Genomic DNA, 20969 nt, shown 5'->3' with positions numbered 1-20969 from the left:
ACCAGAAAAAACAACTGCGTGTAATACCGGGTGATTGCGTGTAACAATTTTGTCTTAGAAGTATGACTGCAAACTACGTTTCCCAGAAGTCAATGCGATGAACAACAACCAGAGTGAAAGGGTTGCCAGGTTTGCGAATTAGGCTGCTTGTAAATATGCGTTCTCGCTCTCTCTCTCTCTCTCTCTCTCTCTCACACACACACACACACACGATACTCTAATGACTAGTTTCGCAAGAGAAGTAAACAAGTTAAGCAGACCGAAAGCAACAAGGGAAAGATAAAACTCGTGAGTGTCCTCCACAGGGGCCCAAGCTGCTCATAACTGGTAAACTCATTCTCAGTAGTACATGTTTAGTACATGTTTATACGCGTACTCTCGTGGTAATATTACAAATTATCAACTTAAGGTGTGTCACTTTGACAAACATTAACCGAACGGATCTGCTAACAGTAAATACGTACCCTATTTGCTCATGTATGACGAAACGTTTCTGCTGTAGTAAGTATAACTTGTTTAAATGAGATAAAGATGTTATTTGTGCGTCAGTGAATTCAGCTCTGTTTTAAAATATATGTGCATGTGTACATGTACATACATGCCCAAGTTGGAAGAATTGGGGAGGAACAAACCGTCTTCTTTGTCTTAAGTTCGTGGCCGTTGTTTTAAACGTTTTTTTTTTTTTTTTACTGATTGTACGACCAGACCTGGCAACATCAACTGCCGCTCTGTTTGGAACACGCGGTACGTGCTCAAAATATCCCATTAATTCTAAATAAAGAGAAAAAAATGTTTCTAAATATATATTTATAGATATACATATAAAAGTAAGTTGACAGAAAGCTAGCTTGTAGCTGTCGGTTAGCATTTGTAGATGTAAACATTCCAGACGGGTATTTTTTTATTATTATTTTTGTTAGCCGGCTAGCTTGCCGCACTCAGCGTCATGTTTTGCTGCGTGACTTGGGACCTTCCACTTAAGTTGTCCGCTCATATTGTAAGATTTTTGTTTTTCTAATTTCACACGCACTTCCGAATTCCACCTGCTATGCTAACGTGTAAGCATTTGAAACTGGCGTTGTGTTGGCCGGCGAGCTGCTGCTGGCAAGCTGGGACAAGGCTGCTCTGTTTCCCCGGGTGAAAAGACTTGTGTAACCCATTTACGTTGACACGTAATTCGGTTCTTTGGAGGAAGCTCGGGAGGAGACTGTGTTTCCTCGGCCTCGTTTCCTCTCTTTTATCAGTCAGTGTGGAAGCGCCGCTACTTACCGTGAATTTAAATCGCCTATGAAAAGAAGTATATCATCTATCTATAGGAGCCTCTTTCTTTTGTGGTGTTGCTGGGTAGAAATGCATTATGTTTCAACCCTTCTGATACTCTACCCGCCTAATAACAGCTTAATAAAGGCAGGAAAGAGTCACATGCATGCTCTTACAGGCTGTATTTTTCACTCAGAGTCGCTCAGCTGCGGTTCCAACTCTGGCGAACTGACGAGGTTGTTATCTTTTCAGGTGAACAATGACAAGGGACCCGGTTTCTGGATAACTCCTTTGCAGACATTCTCACACTCATGGAGCAAAGGTCAACCTTTTCACTGACATGCCACTGACAGTATGTTCCATCTAAAAGGTATTCTTGTGTTTTCCGCCAAGGAACTGCAACAGGAGAGGGGTTGTGAAGCCAAACTGTTGGATTTAAGTCCCCTCTTGTCCCCCCTCATCCCTTCTGGGTCCACAAAGGATTTCAGTTGATTTTCAACATCAAAACAAAGACTTATATGGTGTTTGACGCTGCAAACAATTACAGAAAGCCTGACACCCCACACCCCCACCCCCACACAAACCCACACCCACCAGACCAGCTGACACGATGGTTGCAGACAACACAACAGAGAGTGGAGACATTTCAGAAATGGACACGAAACCATCTACATCCGAAGAGGGTGGAGGAGGATGTGGAAATGGCGATGTGGAGATGGCTGCTGAGGTGACGGCTCCCCCCGAGGAGGCCGGGAAGTGGAAGGTGGCGGTGATGTTCTTGTGTTTTTACGGCTTTATGTCATCGTTAAGACCAGGGGAAGCCTTCATCACGCCAACTCTTCTCAGCAATGAGAAGAACTTCACCACAGAACAGGTGAGTCGTGCCCTCTCTCTCTCTCTCTCTCTCTCTCTCTCTCTCTCTCTCTTTTTTTGCTACATTTGTCAGAAATACCTTTTATTAGTTATCATGCAAGATGCCAAAAAAAAGGAATTTATTTTCAAAAGTTTTCAGTCTTGACATTTGAAGACAATACAAACGATTTCTGGGAAAGACTTTCATAAGATTTCCCCCCATGGCATTACTCAGTAGACGGACAAAGTGTCCTGTGGGGAGTTCGCTGATCCATCTTACTGGGGTCAAAGTTCACATTCCTCCCAAAAGTAGGTCAGTGTATTAGATTTGGAGGTTTCTAGCTGGAGTGCTTTGCTAGCTGCTAGCGTCGTACTGAGGCGTTTCTGCTGCTCTTTGGACCAGATGGGCTCCCTGATGTGTTGTCCAGCTCTTTAACAGTCCAAATTGGCTTAATTACGCATACGAGAAAACAAAGAAACGTTACTGCTGAGCATTATGACATTCAATGCAGGAAATGGGGGTTGTACTTTCCGGCTTCTGAAGAGAGAGTTTAGATGAGGGGGCTGTTTGAAGAAAGGAGTGAGTCAAATAGAAAGTGGAAATAGCGCTGCACTGTTCTGAAAAAATATGGGATAAATGACATGAACACAAAACCAAACCGCATCTTTTTATGGAGTTTTGTCTTGATGCATTGGTGTGTTGGTTTGTGCCCCCCCCAGGTAACCAATGAGATCACCCCAGTGCTGACCTACTCCTACATGGCTGTGCTGGTGCCGGCCTTCCTGCTGACCGATCTTTTACGCTACAAGCCAGTTCTGATCATCCAGGGCATCAGTCAGGTGATCATCTGGCTCCTCATGCTCCTGGGCACCTCCCTCCTGGCGATGCAGTTCATGGAGTTCTTCTACGGGATCACCATGGCTTGCCGCGTGGCCTACTCCTCCTACATCTTCTCCCTGGTCAGCCCGGGTCTTTACCAGCGCGTGGCCGGCTACTCGCGCACCTCGGTCCTCTTGGGAGTGTTCACTAGCTCGGTTCTGGGCCAGCTACTCATGTCTTTTGGCAACTTCGGTGACTCCCGCTACTTCGCCCTCAGCGGTATTTGTTTGGGCTTCGTCAGCTTTGGTCTGCTGCTCTCGCTCTGCCTGCCGTGGCCTAAACGCTCCCTGTTTTTCAACCAGACTCGGGACCAAGAGCAAAAGGCACTGGCCTCTCCAGTAGCCACCAAGGCAGAACTGGACCAAATGAACCCAAAGGACAACGCACCGCCCCCACCCTCCAGACCAGGCTGGAAGGACTCCATCTTTATCCAGATGCTAATGGAGGTTGGGAATGTGGTGAGGAGGCCCAACCTAAGGCTCTGGTCCCTTTGGTGGATCTTTAACTCAACAGGATACTACCTGGTGTTGTTCTACGTTCACATCCTGTGGAATACGATTTACTCAGCTACTGTGTACAACGGAGGAGTGGAGGCCGCGTCCACCCTGCTGAGTAAGACCTTCCTGGGGCCAAAGGATCAAACCTCCAACACAACCCAGCAGCAATTGTCAGTTTGTCAAGGCGGCCTGATGTACTGAGGCAGAGTGACCTTTGAGCAGGACACTGCTGCGCTCTTAAACTCATTGATCAGACGGCCTCGCGGCACAAGTCACGAGCAAATTAACCTTTTGCAGGTTTGAGTCCTGGAAAAGTCTTATTAGTTTAAAACACCGTCCGTGTCTAGGTTTTAATATCAGCTGAGACGAAGAGTGTGAGGTGTGCTGTTGCAGCCACACACACACACACACACACACACACACACACACCATGTTGAGTTGCCCCTTTAACAGCTGATGCAATGACCTGGTTGTCCTGTTGCAAAAGAATCTCTTCTGTGAATGATAAGCAGCGACTACTTGGCGACCAGCTATCTAAATGATGTAATTAAGGATAAGATAACAAACTCACGTTTTGATATCCTGATGAAACATTTCCTCAACATTTATTGACCCGCCAATCAATAAATTGATCATGAAGGTTCTTTCTGAGCTTATAAACTTTTTGTTTTGTTCCTGCAGGCGCGTTGACTTCCTTCATCGCAGGTTTTGTGAAGATTCGATGGGACGTGTGGTCCGAGCTGGTCATCGGGATCGTCACAGCGGTGCAGGCGGGTTTGCTGCTCCTCATGGGCACCACAAGCAACATTTGGGTTTGCTTCCTGGCCTATGTCCTCTTCAGAGGGTTCTACCAGTTCCTGGTGCCCATCGCCACGTGAGTGACAGCCTCTTCCTCACCGCCGTAGGGGGAAAAAAATAATAATAAAAAAGACACGAAGGCGGTGAACTTTCTCCTGGGCCTGATGTGACGTCATGTGTAGCTTTCAGATCGCGTCGTCGCTCACCAGGGAGCTCTGCGCTCTGGTGTTTGGGATCAACACCTTCTTGGGGACCATCTTGAAGACCGTCATCAGCCTGATATTCGCTGACAAGAGGGGCCTGGCGTTGGACGTGCACGCGCAGGTAGAGTCCACCACGCCGCTCATTGTCCTTCTGTACTTGTAGAATTAATACTCACTGACATTTAAAGCGTTGTGGCGGCTAATTTTGGTCCCTTCAAAGTCAGATACACCGTCATGCCAACAGCAGTTTGTGCTGCGTTCGAGGCATCGTGTAGAAATCTGAAATGTTTAGGATTTCAGAATAAAAGGATTTGTTGTTTATTTTTCTTCCATATCCTTCCTGGCGCATGCCGTCGACTGATCTAGCCGTTGTACTTCTGTGTTTCCCTCAGTTCTTCGTGTACTTCATCTACTTAACCCTGCTCACTCTGATCTACTTCGTCTGCGCTGCCATGGTCATCACCCGTCACTATAGGAACCAACTCAGGGAAGGAGGCGGGGCTAATGAGCAGCAGGTGGTGACCACAGAGCTCAGCCCCGTGGCGGCTAGCTCTTCAGAAGCGGAACCGTTGTCTAACGGAATGTGTGCCAAGGCGTGACGGCGCGGTGGAGCTGCCCCGTGTGTGTTTACTTCCGACGGTCCAAGTGCCTCACCTGCAGCCTGATGCTTCCTGTTCAGAGTAGTTTTAGATTTGTTCAGGACAGAATGATTGATCATTGTTACCGTGGAAACCTCTCAGGTGATGGCTTACTGGACGGTGGATTAGCCTGCAGATATGTAATCAGTAGAATTACTCAGCTTGTAGCTGTTCTTTTTACGGACGCTCTACTTATGCTTCCCACTGTGCAATTTGAGAAGAAGCCGACCAAATAAACGCTTTTTCTTTTCAAATGTTTGATTATCAAATATTCATCTCGCTGACGGAAGCCGTAAACTGCACTTTGATTGCAGTTGAATGGTTCATGTGATTTTTTTTTTTTTTTTTTTTTTTTTTTGGTTTTCCTCGTGACTGCACTTAGAAGCATCTGGATGCATGAAATTACCTGCCCAGCAGAAATCACACACACGTTTGTTCTCGATGCAGTCAAACACACACTCGATTGTTTTTGCCGCTGAGGGTTCGCCTGTGTACAAGGAGGCGCGCTTCTCCTGATGGTGGGGTTACTTCAGGCCAAGGAGCAGCTGCTGGTGTCAGAGGAAGACAGTGTTACCTGATGTAACGGGAACAGGAGCAAGCGCGTTGTGGAAAAAAATGTCCATTTGCATACTTGAAAATCTTTTTTTTTTTTTTTTTAGTACAGAAGAGCCGAGTATTTTCCAGTAGGAACCATCCCAAACAGAACAAGAGTGTTCATTAAAACTGTGAAAGTGAAGAAAGGATGGAGCCGCGACCGTAACTGACTGATGGAACTGAATCTGATTGATTTTTTTTTTTTTAAATGACAAATAAAATCTATTTTGGTGGGTAAAAGCAGTTTGCTGATTTATAATTGAAGTGATATTGTAATTTTTGTGTGTGTTTCTAATTAAAGAAAATAAGCTTTGTTCACATCCTGGTTTCTAAGACGAGGTTGTTTGGTCAGCTGGGGTCTTGTCTCGTGTCGATCGACTCGCAGCAGGGCTGGGACTTTTTTTTATTTTCTTTTTTTTTTTTTAAAAAAACCTGGAATATTTCTACAGCTGCGCGTCATCGAATGCCTCAGTGGGACGAATGTTCCTCTCGCTCTGATTATTTGTCTTAAATGATCTTAAACACTGATCCGCCAGGAGGTCATCATAACAGCGATCACGTGCTCCAGTTGTGTTCAGCATCATGTGACATCCAAACATGTCACCTCAGTTTTTATTAGTGGGTATAAAAACACACAGTACATGCGGAGACCTCGGCGAACCACAATAAATACACACTTTATGAGTAACTTAGTGCCTTCATTTAGAAACGTGCGAACTCGCTCACCGCCGTCGACCGTTTTATGATCCAAAATTCATCGACCTCGAGTGTTCATGCATTCTGTACGTTGTTTTTTTTCCCTCTTCCAGTGGACTCGCCAGCGGGTCGTCATAACCCTGGAGCATCTTTAAGAAACAACACCTTTACGCTTAAGAATTTAAGGGAAAAAATTAAAAGACGAGCAAAGGTGAAAAAGAGAATTCAAGGTGGAAATATTGGCAACACACACACACACACACGGAGTCACAGTCACGCACAAGCGTGGATGGAGTCACAATGCTTGGATTGTTGGTTGAGCTTGTGGCTCAGATCAAACAACAGTCCTCCTCTTCTCTCTCTCTCTCTCTCTCCCCCCCCCCCCCCACCATGTTGCAGGAACCAACAGCAGACTCGCCTCCCGCGTACGCCTCAGCGTGCCAGACGGTGTCACGTATGCTGGTGCGCAGGAAGAGCCCACATTGCCGGCGTTTCCTGCTATTGTCTCGACCTTCACTCGTTCCGCCGTCTACATCATCTGTGCGGCTTCTAAGAAAACCCAAAAATGGACAGCAGAGCGTGTGTGACTACAGCATCACTCTAACTACACCTCTGTATCTTATTCTCTAAGTGGATTCGACAAGGTTTTTCTATTCGGGGTCAGGCAGGAAAAGTCTTTACCGTCTTCTTGAGCCTTTTCTTGAGCGGCGGCGCTGCTGCTCAACTCAGGATCAGCATCTGCTCTCGCAAACATAAACGGCTGCTGTCAGCTTTTTTCGCCCACATTACAACCACACAGAAATCAGACAGCGAGGCTGAAACTCACGCTGCCTCTCCTGTTTCCTCCAGAAGTCTTGATTAAAGCAAAGAAGGGGGGAGGAAAAAAAAAAAAGAAAGGTCGTCAATAAGGGTTTTCAAGGCAGGAACGGGAGAGAAGTTGGTTACTGACCTGCTTCCCACGGCATGGAACCTGCAGGGAGACACCAACATGATCACTCTGAGGCAGCGGCAGGTGTAGTTTGAAGGGTTTACACACTCATGAGGGCAAATTTATAGAATCTTAACAAACAAAAAAACAAACAAACAAAAAAAAAATCAATTTCAGAGTCTGGAAAAAGTTTTTCAAAAATCAATAAACCCAGAAAATCTGATGAAGTCAGAGAACAGTGAACGTGCGGTCCTGAAATCTGTCCTCAAAGGTTTGGGAAAGTCAGATCTTCGTAGTAAAAATGCATACAAACCCTGAATTCTGTAGAACGATGTTACACACACACACACACACACACACACTCACACACACTCACACAAAACAGAAGTCACAGGGTCAGAACTTTCCTACGCAAACTTGTCTGTTTTTTTTAACCCGTAAATTTCCACACCTTTATATAAACCACCAAACAATTCAAATATTCTCTTCGAAGCTCGTGAAGAAAAACCCGCCTTTTACAACGGTGTAAGACGTGGAGCTTCAGGAGAATAAAGAACTTTATGGCTTTTTCACATATAACCTTTAGGGTGTTTGACTAAAAACACACACACACACACACACGACACATCAGTTGTATAAATCTTTAAAAGAGTTCTTACCTTTTTGGTAGAACCACATCCCTGAAAGAAAAGAACATCCTAATTACATTTCTCATCATCATCAGTCCAGCTGCTGGTGTTCATGTCACGTAAACATGTTTGTGTCAGGGACCTGAAGTGAATCTGTGAACCAACACCAGCACCAGCACGACCATCAGCAGACAGATGAAGACGGTGAGCCCCACGTTGATCTTCGGACCCCCTTCGCTCTCTGAAGACTCACCTGAGCGACAAACATGTGGTCGTTCACTTGTAGAACAGAAATGTCTCCTGACGGGTGTGTGTGTGTGTGTGTGTGTGGGGGGGGGGGAACTCACTGGGGCTAAAGGGGCTGGGGATGGGCTGGCTACTCTCCTGGCTGACTGGATTCTTCAGCGTGCAGCTGATCGGTCCAGCACTTTCCTCCTGCGTGTGAGTGAGAACACGTCAACGTCTCGCTGAGCCATCATTTTTAATTCATCTTTATTTAAAGGCGCACGCCGTCACCAGCGGTACCTTGGTTACGATGTAGTCCTTGGTTGAGTTGGTCTTTGATGAGTCACTCAGATTCCAGGTGTATGAGACGGGTTCAGCACCTGCGACGTCTCCCTCACAGGTCAAAGTGCATCTGGTCTTCTCAGCATCACATGATGCAGACACGGTTGGGACGGGGACAGACGCTGTGGAGATGGATACAAAAAAAAAAAAGTACTCTCTCATAACAGGAAAAACAAAAAAAACTACCCCAGCGTGTCTTCACCTACAGATAACGAAGAGACGGGTAGGACTGAAGGTGATGTGGTTGATCTCCGGCGTGTACATGCCACGGTCCTCCGGAGTCAGCCCTGTGATGGTGAGCTCTCCGGTTGTGTTGTTGAGTGTCCCTCGCTCTTGGAACAAATACGTGGCGTCAGTTCCACCTCCAGACCTACAGACAAGCTCCTCTTTGATGGGGTAACCTACCTTTAAACTGACGGAAAGCAACAAAGTCCGAACCTTCCAACTGCACGGCGATGTCCGACTCGTGTTTCCACATGATGGATTTGATGGCGCCGGTCACGGAAGCCAAATCTGGTTTGAGGACCACTTGTGCGCCCGTCTTACTGTAAAGTTCAGGCACTGCAAGGACAGAAAGAGCTCCTGTTACAGGACTGGAAATGTTGTGTAAAACGCCTGAACAAAACAAGGCCTGGAATGATTGGTTCCAATCACACTGATGGAAAATAAAGCCAGAAAGATCAACGCATCGAATACAGAACGGGATTTCTAATGTTTTTATACACTTTAATTGTATAATCTTCTGTCTTTTCCTGAGTGAAGGTGACATGAGATGAGTATTGGAACGCGGCCCAGGTGTCCCACCTAGCAAGCGTCCTTCCTTTCCTTGAGTTTTCTCACTGGGTGCGGCCACATGATGAAACGAGTTATTCAAGAACACACACACACACACACACACACACACACACACACACACACACACACACACTTAAATACTTTCTTCTGCTTGACAAAGTGAAGCTAAAAAATTAGCTTGAATGCTGCCGGACTAACCATCGTCAGCGTCAACCGTAAGACAGCCGGTCAAAGTTGCGGTAATCACCAGCAGCCACATCTGCTCTCCGTCAGGTCCGCGGCCAGGGGAGGGTGAAGGGATTCGAACCGTCCTCCGCCGAGAGCTGACGGTGGTGAACGAAGACGAATTAGAGGGACGAGGCGTTGTTGGTTCGGGTTGGTGAGACGAGAAACGACGCCGAGACCCGAGAGTTGTGGAGTCCCAGCGAATCTTAGAAGTCGCTTAAACGCAGAGTTCAACATCAAAACACACACAATGTGATACTCAAATTTACTATTACACTGACAAAACGTCACGTTTAATTTATTATTTCAAGATAAACTCCTGACAGGCTACAAGCTAACGAAGACAAGGTGCTTGGGAGTGAAAGTCAGAAGCCCAACAAGTCGCTGCCTCCACCGGGACATGTTACTTTACCATTTCTAAACTTATTTTCTTTTAATAAATATTTATATATGTATTTTTTTTAATACTCACGCCAGTAGTGATTAAAACACGCGCTGCTCCCTGCTTTGCTCCAGGAAAGCTCGTCATAATTTGTAATTCCAACTGAATTCCCGGCCTTGCCCCCTGCCGTCCAAACACGGTTACTGCAGCCGGACGTTCCTCAACGTACCAGCAACGCTGCAAAAATAACTCATCTGCGTTCAGTTAGGGAATTTTTTTAGTCGCACAAAATTTGTTCGAAATTGTTTTTGTACCTTTTATATCCGTGGAGATTTATTTTAACCAGTAGGATGCAGAAAGAGAATTTGAAAAATAGAAATTGGATGAGTCGCATCTCTAGACTAGGAGAAGTTGAAGTTTATTGGATTTATGCCAGAATGTAATATTAGATCATTTATGACATCTGTACACTGACTTTACAAAGCAAGTAGGCAAAAAAAAAAAAAAACCCTGCAATAATGAGCTGCCATGGTTTATTTTTTCTAAAAATCATGCTCCTCATCCTTCTCTTTCCTCCGTGTTGGGCGAAGTCAGAGGCTCCAGGTGCAGCCACAGGCCTCCCTCTGCACGCAGCACGAGTTGCGGGAGACGCCGGACGTTCCCAGAGTTGTTCCCAAGTTTGGGGTTGACCCCCAGGGTCAGGTGAAACCTGAGCAGCGTCAGGGCCACAACAACCCGGAGCTCCGCAAGAGCAAATTTCTGACCAATGCAGTTTCTGTGAATAATACACACACACACACACACACACACACGTTATTGCTTGTTGACGATTCTTTTAGGTCATATTTGATGTAGACGTAAGCGTGGGGGAAGCACCTGGGGCCTGAGGAGAAGGGGATGAAGGCGTGAGAAGCGCGTCCCTCTGTGTTGGTCGGTTCAAAACGTAGAGGGTTGAACTCATGTGGGCTGGTCCAGACAGCAGGATTGTGGTGCGTCCCGTAAATACTGACCAAGCAGATGGCACCTGATGAGGAATATTTAGATTAAACCTCACTTTCGCTTTTTAGAAATCCTCTTTTGAAGCAAAGAGTCTCCCTCCCTCCCTCCCTCTCACCGGTTGGTACAGTCCGACACCCTGGCAGCAGCATGTCCTGGGTGTATGTCCTGGTCACGGCCTGGACTGGCGAGTGCAGCCTGAGGGCTTCTCTGATGCACATGGTGGTGAACGGAAGCTTGGACAGATCCTCCCTTGAGACATGGATGCATGTATTCACTTCAGATAAACCTCACCACAGCTTTATTTTGGCAGGAAGGGTTTCCACTTGTGTGTTCTAACCACTCTACTTCATGTTTATCTCGTCCCTGCATCAGATCACACACTTCCTGTCTGCATTTTTCCTGATATTCCTCGTGGCGTGCTAAATTATACAACGTCCAGCAAATCGCACTGGCTGTTGTGTCGTGACCTTTGGAGAGAGAAAAAAAAAAGGGAGGAGAATTTCAGAACATTAGCAACCTGAAATGTGCTTCGTCCTCATCCTCCTCAGAGCATTAGCTTAGTAGCTTAGCACAGTGAATGGTAGTGGATGGGAAGTGTTAGCATACATCTGTCAAAAGCCATCAAGGCTCTTAGTTTACCCAGAAGTAGACATCCTCGTCTTCTCTTGGCCAGGATTAGCAGCAGCAGCCAACCTTCTAGCTATTAACAATGTTTATCGGCTGAAGTTACGATGAGGCTTTTGAGGCGCCGCATCAAATCACTGCGCCCGTCAAGAAAGTAGTTCCGACTTGGTGTCTAATTTTAGAATTCCAGTATCTTGTCATGTTGAATTAACAAATGTTGTGCACAATCTTAGTTCTGTCAGTACGTGTGAAGCCTGAGAAAAGTGTATTTGATAACTGTTGACAAAGGCACGCTAACACTTCACATCCACGGACATTCATTAAGCTAAGCTAAGTAGCCTGTCACTAAAACACAGCACAGAGGAGAAAAGGGTGTCTATTTTCTTGTCTGGCTCTGAGGAGGATGGTCAGTAAGCAAATCTTGAGCTCCATTAAGGTGTTGATGATGTAACATTTGAGCAAACAAAACAAAACAAAAGCAAGTCGAAGCAATTCTCCTCAGTGTGCGCTACAATTACAGCACTGTTAGCTAAACGCTAAGCCGCACCTGCAAACATGAAGGTGTTGGCCTCCGCTTGGATCTCCTCATCTGTCAAGCCTTGTCCGTCATCGTCCTGGAACACACTCATTTTTTTTGTCTGTCAGGAAAACACAACAACAGTCCTTCCCTTATTCTAACCCATAACTCTTGTTTACCTGTGACAGCAGAATGATGTCGATAAAATCTTTTTTCCTGCGTGGTTTTGAGGTGAAATCAGACGTCGATTCACCCTCCCGTTGCTGGTCGATGAGGGCGCGGCGCTTCTGAACAACGTCTCTGGTGAAACTGCAAAACAGTACATCGAAGTTCCTATAAATAGTAAGACTGAGGTTGTTAGTGCGGTGTACCGTACCTGTGTACAACATCTAAAGCCTTCCTGAACCGTTTCCCCTGCTGTGTCCTCCAGTAAATCCAGTCCCAGTGGTGTAAAATCTTCTGGCGCCGCTCTATTATCAGGTCACTCAGCTCCACGATGGCGGATACGTACTCGCTGCTCGACCTGGAGAAAGAAAGTTTTAATTTGACGAAGAAAAAAAAAAAGGAATGTCGAGTATCAGTGGAGTTAAAGTGTTTGTTCTCACTCCTGACAGTTGCTGTTGTGGCTAAAAGCACATTTCAGTAAACTGTCCAGGGTCATCAGTGTGACTTGGTCAAACATCTCAATGTTGTTGCCGCATTCCGCCACTAGGCGTCGCCATTTCTCCTGAGAGATACACAAAGACCATTATTACTGAGGTTAAAATAATACATTTGACATGTAACTGCTGGAAAAATGAGTAAAGTCTACATGTCAGAAGGTAGCAGACATGCTCAGCAAAAAAAAGAGGAATGAATTCATTAAACTTTACATTTTAAAATAAAAAAACATCTGAAACCAAGTATCTGAGCTCATACACATCAGACGTGGCATCACTTATCTGACCTTTAATTGTATAATTTCAATAACTAATCACTGAAATATTTTTTTTCTTGCATATTTTCAGGTAATTCCTTGCTAATTTACACGCAGCATTTTTCTCGTTTTTGAAAGTCATGTGAATATAATGTAAAAAAAAAAAAAAAAAAAAAAAGGGATCGTCAAATTAGCAGAAGTTTAACTGAACTGCCTCCCAAAAAAGTGCAAAAGCAAGGTCGTACCTTTTTTAATTTCTATGGATCGGGTCTGTAACATCAGATGCATGTTTACATTTTTGTAAAAAACAAACAAACAAACAAACAAACAACTTCAAATTAGGTTGACTGGGAGCTTGAGCATCCAGAACATGAGCAAGTTTGTTTGCACCGGTGTGTGTGTGTGTGTGTGTGTGTGTGTGTGCGTCGTACATGCATGGTGTCCGCTGAGATGTTAAACATGACAATGTAGTTCTTCAGAATATCGAAATGGAAAGCAGGGGTCAGCAGCCGTCTCTTACGGGACCACTCCTCCCCGTTACTTAGCAACAGACTCTGTCCTGGAAGAGGGAGATGGTTTGGATGCGCTTTGGTAAGATGCGTCATCGAGCTTTATGAAGTTATGAAGCTGCGACAGACTCACCGAGCCATGGCCGCAGGTGTCCATAGATGAGGTCGTCCTTCACTGTGATACTGGCTGCACGGAGACAAACGGACACGTTCCATCTCCACTCTGGCAAACATTTACCTCATGACACACAGGAATCTCTCTTAATCCCTACCAGGCGCCATGAGCAGAGGTTTGACGTAGTCGGGGTGGAAGACTCTGACCAGGTGATAGAAGGGTCCCAGGAACCAGCTGCAGGAGTGGGTGTACGTCTGTACCAAGCGGTCCACCTGGAGGAGACCCTCCTCTGTGCTCTGCATCTAAAATACACTTCTTTTTTTCATTTAGATGACACAATAAACTGCAAAATTTAACCTGACAAACGTCTTTTAATGGTGGGAAATCTCTTAAAGCATCGGAACGAATGTTGTGTAGGAATTCTGCCACACACCACAGCACATCCTGTATCACTCACAGCAGTTAGATTTCCCAATAGGTGATTACAACATTAACCACCAAGAATGTAAAACACAGTGGCGATACGAGGTGTACGTATGAATATGAGTGTGTATGAATAAGTGTGTGTGTATGAATATGAGTGTGTATGAATAAGTGTGTGTATGAATAAGTGTGTATGAATAGGTACCTGGCCCAGGTGGCCCATCAGCCAAGAGTCTGCATGAGGCTTGCTGAAACAGGACAGCTTGTGTGTGAACCAGGCGTGTCGAACCAGTAACCTCACCGTCCAGGCAGCAACCACAGCAGCCAGTCCAGTGCTGACCGCCAGCAGTACCTGAGGGAAGCCGGTCCAGATGAGCACCTGAGAGAGGACCTCCTGGAGGAGAGACATCCCGGGAGACACAGAGAGGGAGAGAGATTAGAATCAAGAGGCCCAGCTCGCCGTACTGATGGTGGCTGTTGAGATCTAAGCTGTTGATGATGAAATATGATGACACCAAACTGTTCAAACCGGATTCTTGTAACATCCTCTTCAACCGCTGAGAGACAACACTTCCTGAGCGGCTTCATATCTACCTGTAGCTGCACTGAATTAAATCAAGTGTCACGACTTATTAGACCGTGAAAAAAAAGTGTCAATTTGTTCAAACGCGGACAATAAATCAAGTCACGCTGCGTTTGTTTGCGAATGAACCACTTACCGAGTAGTGAGTTGAGTTTTACGAGGAGCTCCTGAAGGCACCATTGATTAGCATCTCGATGCACCTGCGCGGGTTTGTCACAAATGGTGGTTTAGGAAATAGTTTCAGAAATCACTATTTGCTGTTGTTAGGAAGCCAGAAATGAAAAGCAGTTGATATTGGGAATATTTGAGGATGTAATATTTATATCTGTCAATTTCAGGTAAGTTTTAAAGCCAATTATTTTTATTTTTTTAATAAACTGTATCCAGCTAACTAGTTAGCTTAATTTTGGTTAGCCAGTTGTGGTCTAGCTAGCAGGTCTTCCACACCAAAGAAATGTATTATTCAGAAGTTTCTTGCACTTTAAAAAAAAAAAAAAGTCTCCAAAATACTTTAAATATGAATTTCCCCCAATTATTTATTTATTATGGTGAAAAGTGGTGGAAAACATTGAATTATCACGCAAAAAAGGCCTTTCTTGGAAAATTTGAATATTCTTGCCATTTATTCCTTAATTTGCCGAAACAAGAATTTAAGATCACATTGGTGTGTTTAACTTTTTTTTAAAAGATAGAAATGTTTTGATTTTTTTTTTTGTTAACCTCTAATTAATTGACTTGTATGACACCAACGCCCATTTAATGAATTTGGATCGTTTGCAAGGTCCACAGTTAAAACCCTCCAGACATCCACATTTGTCAAGTTGCTGTTTTTTTCTACATTTTTCATTTCCTTTTCAACCAGCATCTCATTTCAGCCCTGTGTGTGTGTGATGTCACAGGTTCTTGGTTGAGAATGAAGGACCTGGTGGACGGGGATGGCGGCTGTGGGAGCCAGAGGAGGGATGGACCTGCCTTCAGCTCGCCTCAGTCCTCTCCCTGCCGTAGCTCCGCTCAGATGGAGCTGCCAAGCCAATCCCCCTTGCGGCGTGAAATGGGAGGAGGAGAGGACACGGCGGGACGTGGCTCCGCTGGCTTCTACGAGGAACTCTTCTGCAGCAGCCAGACTTCCATCCCTCTGGTGGGCGCCCTCGTGTCATCCTCTGGGCGCCAGAGCGACGTGGTGAAACAAGGCTACCTGGGGAAGCTGGAGCGGAGCCACAGAAGATACTTTGTCCTCAGAGCAGGAAGTCACACCGGCCCGAGCCGACTGGAGTGGTACAAGAGCCAGGAGAAGTTCGCAGCCATGGAGAAGTCCACTGGTAAAGCGGCGCCGTTTGGGTCAAACAAGCAAGGGTTGGTAAAGTGTTGATGAATGTTCCCACTGCACCCACCGGTGATGGAGCCGGTTCTTCTGGTCATGTCGCGAGAAATTCCTCTGCAGGTGAAGTTGGTCGTGCTCCAAACGGAAAAATATTCCAACTGTTTTCCATGAAACCTGCGCTGGACTGAAATGACCAGAAGCTCCGGAACTCTCTTTTTGGACGGAAGGCTCACTCGTTTGTCTGCATTCTGTCCCTCCTTCCAGGTGGTGGACTTGTGGTGATGTTGCCTCCTCTGCTTGCCGCTGTCACAGGTCAAAGGGTTGTTGATGTGCTCACCTCGAATTAAACTCATTTTTGCCTCCCAGGGTGATTTACCTGAGGTGCTGCATCGGCGTGAGCCGCATCAGTAGTTCCAGAAAGGGCCACACGGTGGCGCTGTACGCCAAGGATCAGACAATGACGCTGGTGGCGGAGGACCAGCTGGAGCAAGAGGAGTGGTGCCTGTCCATGAAGAGACTGATGGACGAGGAGCAGAGGGACGAGGAGCGCGCGGGAGGGTTTGGTGAAGATGATGACGGGTACTGCACTCTTCCTCCTGCTGCTTTCTTCAAAGAGGTGGGATCACTTTACTTCTTCCAGTTTCTGTCAGAACAGTTTGCTGCTCTGTAGACCTTCAATCAGTCTTGAAAGTTGCATCACAGCTACCTGACTATTTGAGTACACAGGAAGTCCTTTTTGCGCTTAATTTTCAGAGTAAAAGTCTGTGTGTCTTTAGATGATGTAGAGCTCCGTGTGGTTTGCAGTTATTCTGAACAATTATGGGATGTTTGTCTCAGGTCTGGCCCGTTACAGTGAAACCCACGGGTCTGGGCCGGTCCAAGTTTCTAGCAGGGGAGATCCGTCTCTGTCTCACAGTGATGTCACTCATCCTGGTCCCCGTGGGCTCCTGCGGCGACTGGCCCTCCATCACCATACCTCTGCTGAGCGTCCGTCGCTTCGGCCACTTGGATGGCTCCTTCTTCTTGGAGCTGGGCAGGTCGGCGCCGACCGGTCCTGGAGAGATCTGGGTAGAGGCAAGAGACCAAGGTGGTAAAGAAGCAGGCACATGTACTCATCAGCATCACCAGAGTGTGACACCCCCCCCCCCCTTTATTCTTGTGCTCTCCAGGAAGCCAAACTCTGGCTCAACACATCCATGAGGTGGTTCGGGACACCGTCAGGGCGCTGCGAGCTCTCCCAGACTTCAGCCGCTCACCGACCTCCAACCACTGCCAGCTTCAGACCCTCACGGCCTCAAAACGCAGCAGACCTAAAAACAGAGACAAGCCGGTTCCTCTGAGACCGCTTGGCTCTCCTCCTACCCGGCCACCGAGGAGCCCTGACATTCACGCTAGTCCACTGCAGTCTTACCTGAAACCAGACCAATGGGACCTGAGCCCTCGGCGCTCCATACCTGAGACTGGCAGCTACATGGAGATGAAGACAGACGTCCGTCTCCCCCTGGACGAAGGACAGATGACATCAGAGGAGCCTGGACCCTGTGTGGTGGAGGGGCTGGGCTACATGATGATGTCACCGCAGGTCAGCCATAGTCCAGATGACTACGTGACCATGACGAGCCCACGTAATCCAACTTCCTCCTCCCTCCAGACATCATTCCACAGGTATGCTTCGCCGTACACTACAAATACCAGGCACGATGTTACAGTGTATTCCACGACTTCTGACCAGGAACTCGTCTCTTCCCCCAGTAGCTCCGCCTCTGACCCATCATATCAGACCAGTGACCTCAGCCAGCCACACCGCCCCCCTCGCCAAGAGCAGACAGCAGCCTCAAGTGAACGACTGCCAGCGCAGGCCAAGCCCACCACCCCCTCCTCTTCTCCCAGGCGGAGGGCGAGTACCTCAGTCACAAGAGGACCTGGCTACACCAGACCAGTCCAGATGAGCCCCGGCTCTGGTTTGAGCCGGACCAGTCCAAGCCCGGCAGTACCAGCTGCTAGGAGACACCCCCTCGCATTATGTCTACCCTTCTGTCTGCAGGCTGAAGACCTTGAATGTGTGCAGTAACTGACTGACGATGGCCTCAGCTGGTTCATCTGCTGCAGCGGTGGAGTGACTGAGTGGGTCAGCGGGACTCTGGGCCTCCTGGGATGGTTGAGGACACCGCAAGTCAAGTCTGACACTCGTGGCCGAGTTTTGCCTTCAACATTCCTGCTGCACAGTTGTGTGAGAGAATAAAGTCACGTGGATGCAGATCCTGTCTTCGGTTTCTCCCTCTCAGTTCTACCTGGTAACCCGCGGGTTACATGACGGCGAGGCACGTTAGAGTTGTGCTCCCTGGTTCTGACTCCTGAGGACAAACACGTTACTGATAAACGCATGGCTTTCAAACCGCTGGTTAAACATCGCCAGATCAAACCTGTCGGCTGTCTTGATCTTTCACTGTCAGCGTCCTTTTGAACCAAAAATGCTAGAGTGAAAGGTGTATACAGCATCTTGTTTGGCTAACATCATCCACCCAGTTAGCGTTGCTGTACACCACATAAAGGATCCTCCACTCTGTGGGTTTCACTCTCAGGGTGCTTTTTAATTTTTTTTTTTTGATAGTTCATTTTGTCAGAGTGGAATTAACTTTGAAGTTTGGCTTGATTAGCTTCTGTTAACAGTTGGCAAAATTATCCCCTTAGTCCAGAAAAAACGGTTGTTTTCTTCATTAGTGGGATACCTTCTTTTTTTTTAAAGACAGAAAAAAGAAACCCTGTATAAATGAAGCCAATGGCGCCACCTGCAGGTGAAAAAGCCTACAGCACCAGGTATTCCCAAGCGGTCTCCCATCCAAGCACTAACCTCGCTCCATATTCTTACTCTGGCCACTGGTTTGAGTGCATCCAATAAATCTGTATGTACAAATTAATGAATAAAATCCCCAAATACATAGTTTTTATTGAAACAATCTATACATGATCAGGTAAAATGTCACAAAACACACTTTCAGTTTTGTCTTGACACTTAAAAGTAGGTGGTACTTACTGTTTACCAGCCAATGATTGAGGTCGCAGCAGGTAGTACTGTAATACTGGACGCCAAATCCTGCTTAGTACTTTGTTAGGTGTTGTAAGCAGCAGCTGCTTCCTGTGCAGCGTTACACATCTTTATCATTTAAAAAAAACACACACACACACAATCGAAACTATTTAAAGGACAGCATGTCTCTGTATAAACAAGGCAGAAAAATGTCCACACGGTCTCTGTGGTGACTTCACGTATAAAAACCTGCTTCAGAGTGGTATTTATGCTACGAGTGAAGCCGATGGATGGACCGTCCTGGTACTGGGAGCACGGGGAAGTCCTCCTGTTGCCGGCGGTCGGATTCCGTCCTCATATTTGAGACAAGTGGCTCGGTTTCCCTGCACATGAGAGAAGAACAGTGAGCGAGAGCAGCAGGGCGCCTCATAATTCCAACGTTTGGAATATGAGGGGACGTGAGGTGCCGTACCTGCGGGCCGCAGCTCTTGTCAGTCGTCTTTCTTGTTGTCGATGAGCTCCTGGGTCTTCTGGGCCAACCTCCTCCTCTCAGCCTGCTGCTTCTTCAAGGCCTCCTCTGCTTTCTTACTCTGGTAGATTTTCACCCCGGCAAACGCCAAACACAAGAGCAGCGTTTTAAGGGCCAGGATGTACAGGAGTATAGGGACATTATCCAAAGCCTGGGGACGGATGGAGATTTTAGTTCTTAATCTTCCACATTGCTCAATAGGAGAAAAAAAAAAAAGAAAGATCTGGAAGAGTTTGTGATGAGTGGAGATGTTTCTCCTCCCTCCCATCACCTCCAGAGGCCTCAGCTGTCAGGAGGGGAGGTGGGAGTTAATTTTACCCCAGTGAACAGATGAGGGGAGGTGAAAGAGGGGAGCAGCTGCACGCCACGCTCACTCTGGCCTTGTGGAGCTATGAAGAAGTCATTGGGAAGGCACTGAGCGGACCCCAAATTCATGAAAAGAAACGTGTTTCTTGGACGGGTTTCAACTATTAGCCCAAATAAAGAAGCACAGCATGACATTCAGGGCATGTTCAACTACTTCACACCCTGTTTGTTACCACTAAATGCACGAATAACGATGCTTTGCCACACACTTCCAGGCTACAGCAACGGACAGGAACGATGTCAATAAATCACACGACAAAAGTGCTGGTCTATCGTGTTGTCAGGAGGAGAGATAGTTGTGATTGATAACATGCTAACTAGCGGGCAGCTAACTGGTTCGGGTTATAGCAACAAAAAGAGACGAACTGACATTTATGGATAACAAAGCCTGCGGGACATAAAGTGACAAACATTCACTGATGCTAACAAAACAAGAAACATTTATAAAAGACGTTCATTTACCTTCCAGTTGATCATTTTAGCTTCAGGAGTGTGGAAGCTTCTTGTTGACTGACAGTTACACAGACACATACGTTCAGGAGGGGAGGGCGGGGCTTGAGCAGAGTTGGCCAATGGAATTTGCAGTAGTTGTTGAACGTAACATGTATTGCATTCATCGTCCCTGGGACAAACGACATAGCTGATTTCGATCGTTTTTATCACATTGGGATGTGCGCCGTAGAGATTAAGAATTTATATGTGTATATTATAAAGAAAACATTCAATTTTAGATCGGAATTTTCTATGTATGATGATTGTAGGCGGTGGAGGAACTGTAAGAGAAAGTTCAAGGGCTAGCTAGTTAGCTAGTTAGCTTCAGTCGTCGCTTGCCAAAGGTAGATACCATTCTTTAAGAAAAACAAATGTAAATAGCAAAACTTTCTATCGCGACGAAGTAGATTTATACCAACCTATACCCAAAAGCACCTTATTTAAATGTTATGTGTAAAACTGATGTTGGCCCGCAAAGTTAATACGTAGTCACGGTGGCCGAGAGGTTAAGGCGTTGGACTCGAAATCCAATGGGGTTTCCCCGCACAGGTTCGAATCCTGTTCGTGACGATTAGCTTTTTTTTTTAAACTTGGGAATCGTTT

At 46.4% G+C, this 20969-nt stretch overlaps 5 protein-coding genes and 1 non-coding gene across 14 annotated transcripts; 3 read left to right on the top strand and 3 right to left on the bottom strand.

Moving 5' to 3' along the window:
• The first annotated feature begins 156 nt into the window (after positions 1–156).
• On the top strand, positions 157–6073 carry slc19a1 (solute carrier family 19 member 1). 6 transcript variants are annotated; one of them, XM_086191783.1, is made up of 7 exons: positions 157–327; positions 1513–2134; positions 2833–3211; positions 3295–3450; positions 4171–4363; positions 4470–4611; positions 4883–6073. In XM_086191783.1, exons 2-7 carry the CDS (start codon positions 1871–1873, stop codon positions 5087–5089), a joined length of 1341 nt encoding a protein of 446 aa, XP_086047909.1. In that variant the 5' UTR covers positions 157–327; positions 1513–1870; the 3' UTR covers positions 5090–6073. The 6 variants fall into 6 exon arrangements, with proteins under 6 accessions (XP_086047909.1, XP_086047662.1, XP_086047583.1 ...); XM_086191457.1 differs by adding an exon at positions 706–744 and having other exon boundaries at positions 161–327; positions 2833–3604; positions 4883–6069; XM_086191536.1 differs by having other exon boundaries at positions 158–288; positions 2833–3604; positions 4883–6069.
• Positions 6074–6606: 533 nt separating this feature from the next.
• LOC147272585 (lymphocyte function-associated antigen 3) lies at positions 6607–10182 on the bottom strand. Of its 3 annotated transcripts, none has more exons than XM_086192385.1 (12): positions 10035–10182; positions 9536–9660; positions 8948–9103; positions 8749–8874; positions 8501–8664; positions 8323–8410; positions 8118–8228; positions 8006–8026; positions 7368–7388; positions 7245–7271; positions 7100–7156; positions 6607–6967 (listed from the first exon to the last, which is right to left on the bottom strand). In XM_086192385.1, the coding sequence occupies exons 2-12, from the start codon at positions 9594–9596 to the stop codon at positions 6948–6950; spliced, it is 852 nt and encodes a 283-aa protein (XP_086048511.1). In that variant the 5' UTR covers positions 9597–9660; positions 10035–10182; the 3' UTR covers positions 6607–6947. The 3 variants fall into 3 exon arrangements, with proteins under 3 accessions (XP_086048511.1, XP_086048480.1, XP_086048593.1); XM_086192354.1 differs by having other exon boundaries at positions 9536–9778; positions 10035–10170; XM_086192467.1 differs by lacking the exons at positions 6607–6967; positions 7100–7156; positions 7245–7271 and having other exon boundaries at positions 7368–7477; positions 9536–9778; positions 10035–10170.
• Positions 10183–10519: 337 nt separating this feature from the next.
• Positions 10520–14556, bottom strand: cyp4f3 (cytochrome P450, family 4, subfamily F, polypeptide 3). Its single transcript, XM_086191277.1, is given in 14 exon segments — positions 10520–10563; positions 10566–10685; positions 10688–10719; positions 10821–10968; positions 11059–11192; positions 11281–11410; positions 12115–12181; positions 12264–12393; positions 12461–12607; positions 12690–12811; positions 13432–13559; positions 13643–13696; positions 13782–13926; positions 14253–14556. Coding segments are annotated over 14 exon segments (1590 nt in total). The 5' UTR covers positions 14457–14556; the 3' UTR covers positions 10520–10534.
• Positions 14557–14811: 255 nt separating this feature from the next.
• On the top strand, positions 14812–18225 carry LOC147272583 (insulin receptor substrate 1-like). 2 transcript variants are annotated; one of them, XM_086191147.1, is made up of 6 exons: positions 14812–14968; positions 15530–15983; positions 16318–16567; positions 16789–17038; positions 17121–17616; positions 17707–18225. In XM_086191147.1, exons 2-6 carry the CDS (start codon positions 15544–15546, stop codon positions 18020–18022), a joined length of 1752 nt encoding a protein of 583 aa, XP_086047273.1. In that variant the 5' UTR covers positions 14812–14968; positions 15530–15543; the 3' UTR covers positions 18023–18225. The 2 variants fall into 2 exon arrangements, with proteins under 2 accessions (XP_086047273.1, XP_086047188.1); XM_086191062.1 differs by having other exon boundaries at positions 17704–18225.
• A 632-nt stretch (positions 18226–18857) lies between these two features.
• smim11 (small integral membrane protein 11) lies at positions 18858–20454 on the bottom strand. The gene is made up of 3 exons (XM_086192580.1): positions 20337–20454; positions 19452–19659; positions 18858–19362 (listed from the first exon to the last, which is right to left on the bottom strand). Exons 1-2 carry the CDS (start codon positions 20403–20405, stop codon positions 19471–19473), a joined length of 258 nt encoding a protein of 85 aa, XP_086048706.1. The 5' UTR covers positions 20406–20454; the 3' UTR covers positions 18858–19362; positions 19452–19470.
• A 400-nt stretch (positions 20455–20854) lies between these two features.
• On the top strand, positions 20855–20936 carry trnas-cga (transfer RNA serine (anticodon CGA)). Its single transcript has one exon. It is a non-coding gene; the product is annotated as a tRNA-Ser (tRNA).
• The last annotated feature ends 33 nt before the right edge of the window (positions 20937–20969 follow it).

The sequence above is a fragment of the Aulostomus chinensis genome, chromosome 1 (assembly GCF_037954235.1).
Source record: "Aulostomus chinensis isolate RoL2024-O1b breed Wild chromosome 1, RoL_Achi_v1.0, whole genome shotgun sequence".
Lineage (NCBI taxonomy): Eukaryota > Metazoa > Chordata > Actinopteri > Syngnathiformes > Aulostomidae > Aulostomus > Aulostomus chinensis.
Note: the sequence above shows the minus strand (reverse complement) of the source record. Positions and strands in the feature narration are given on the sequence as shown.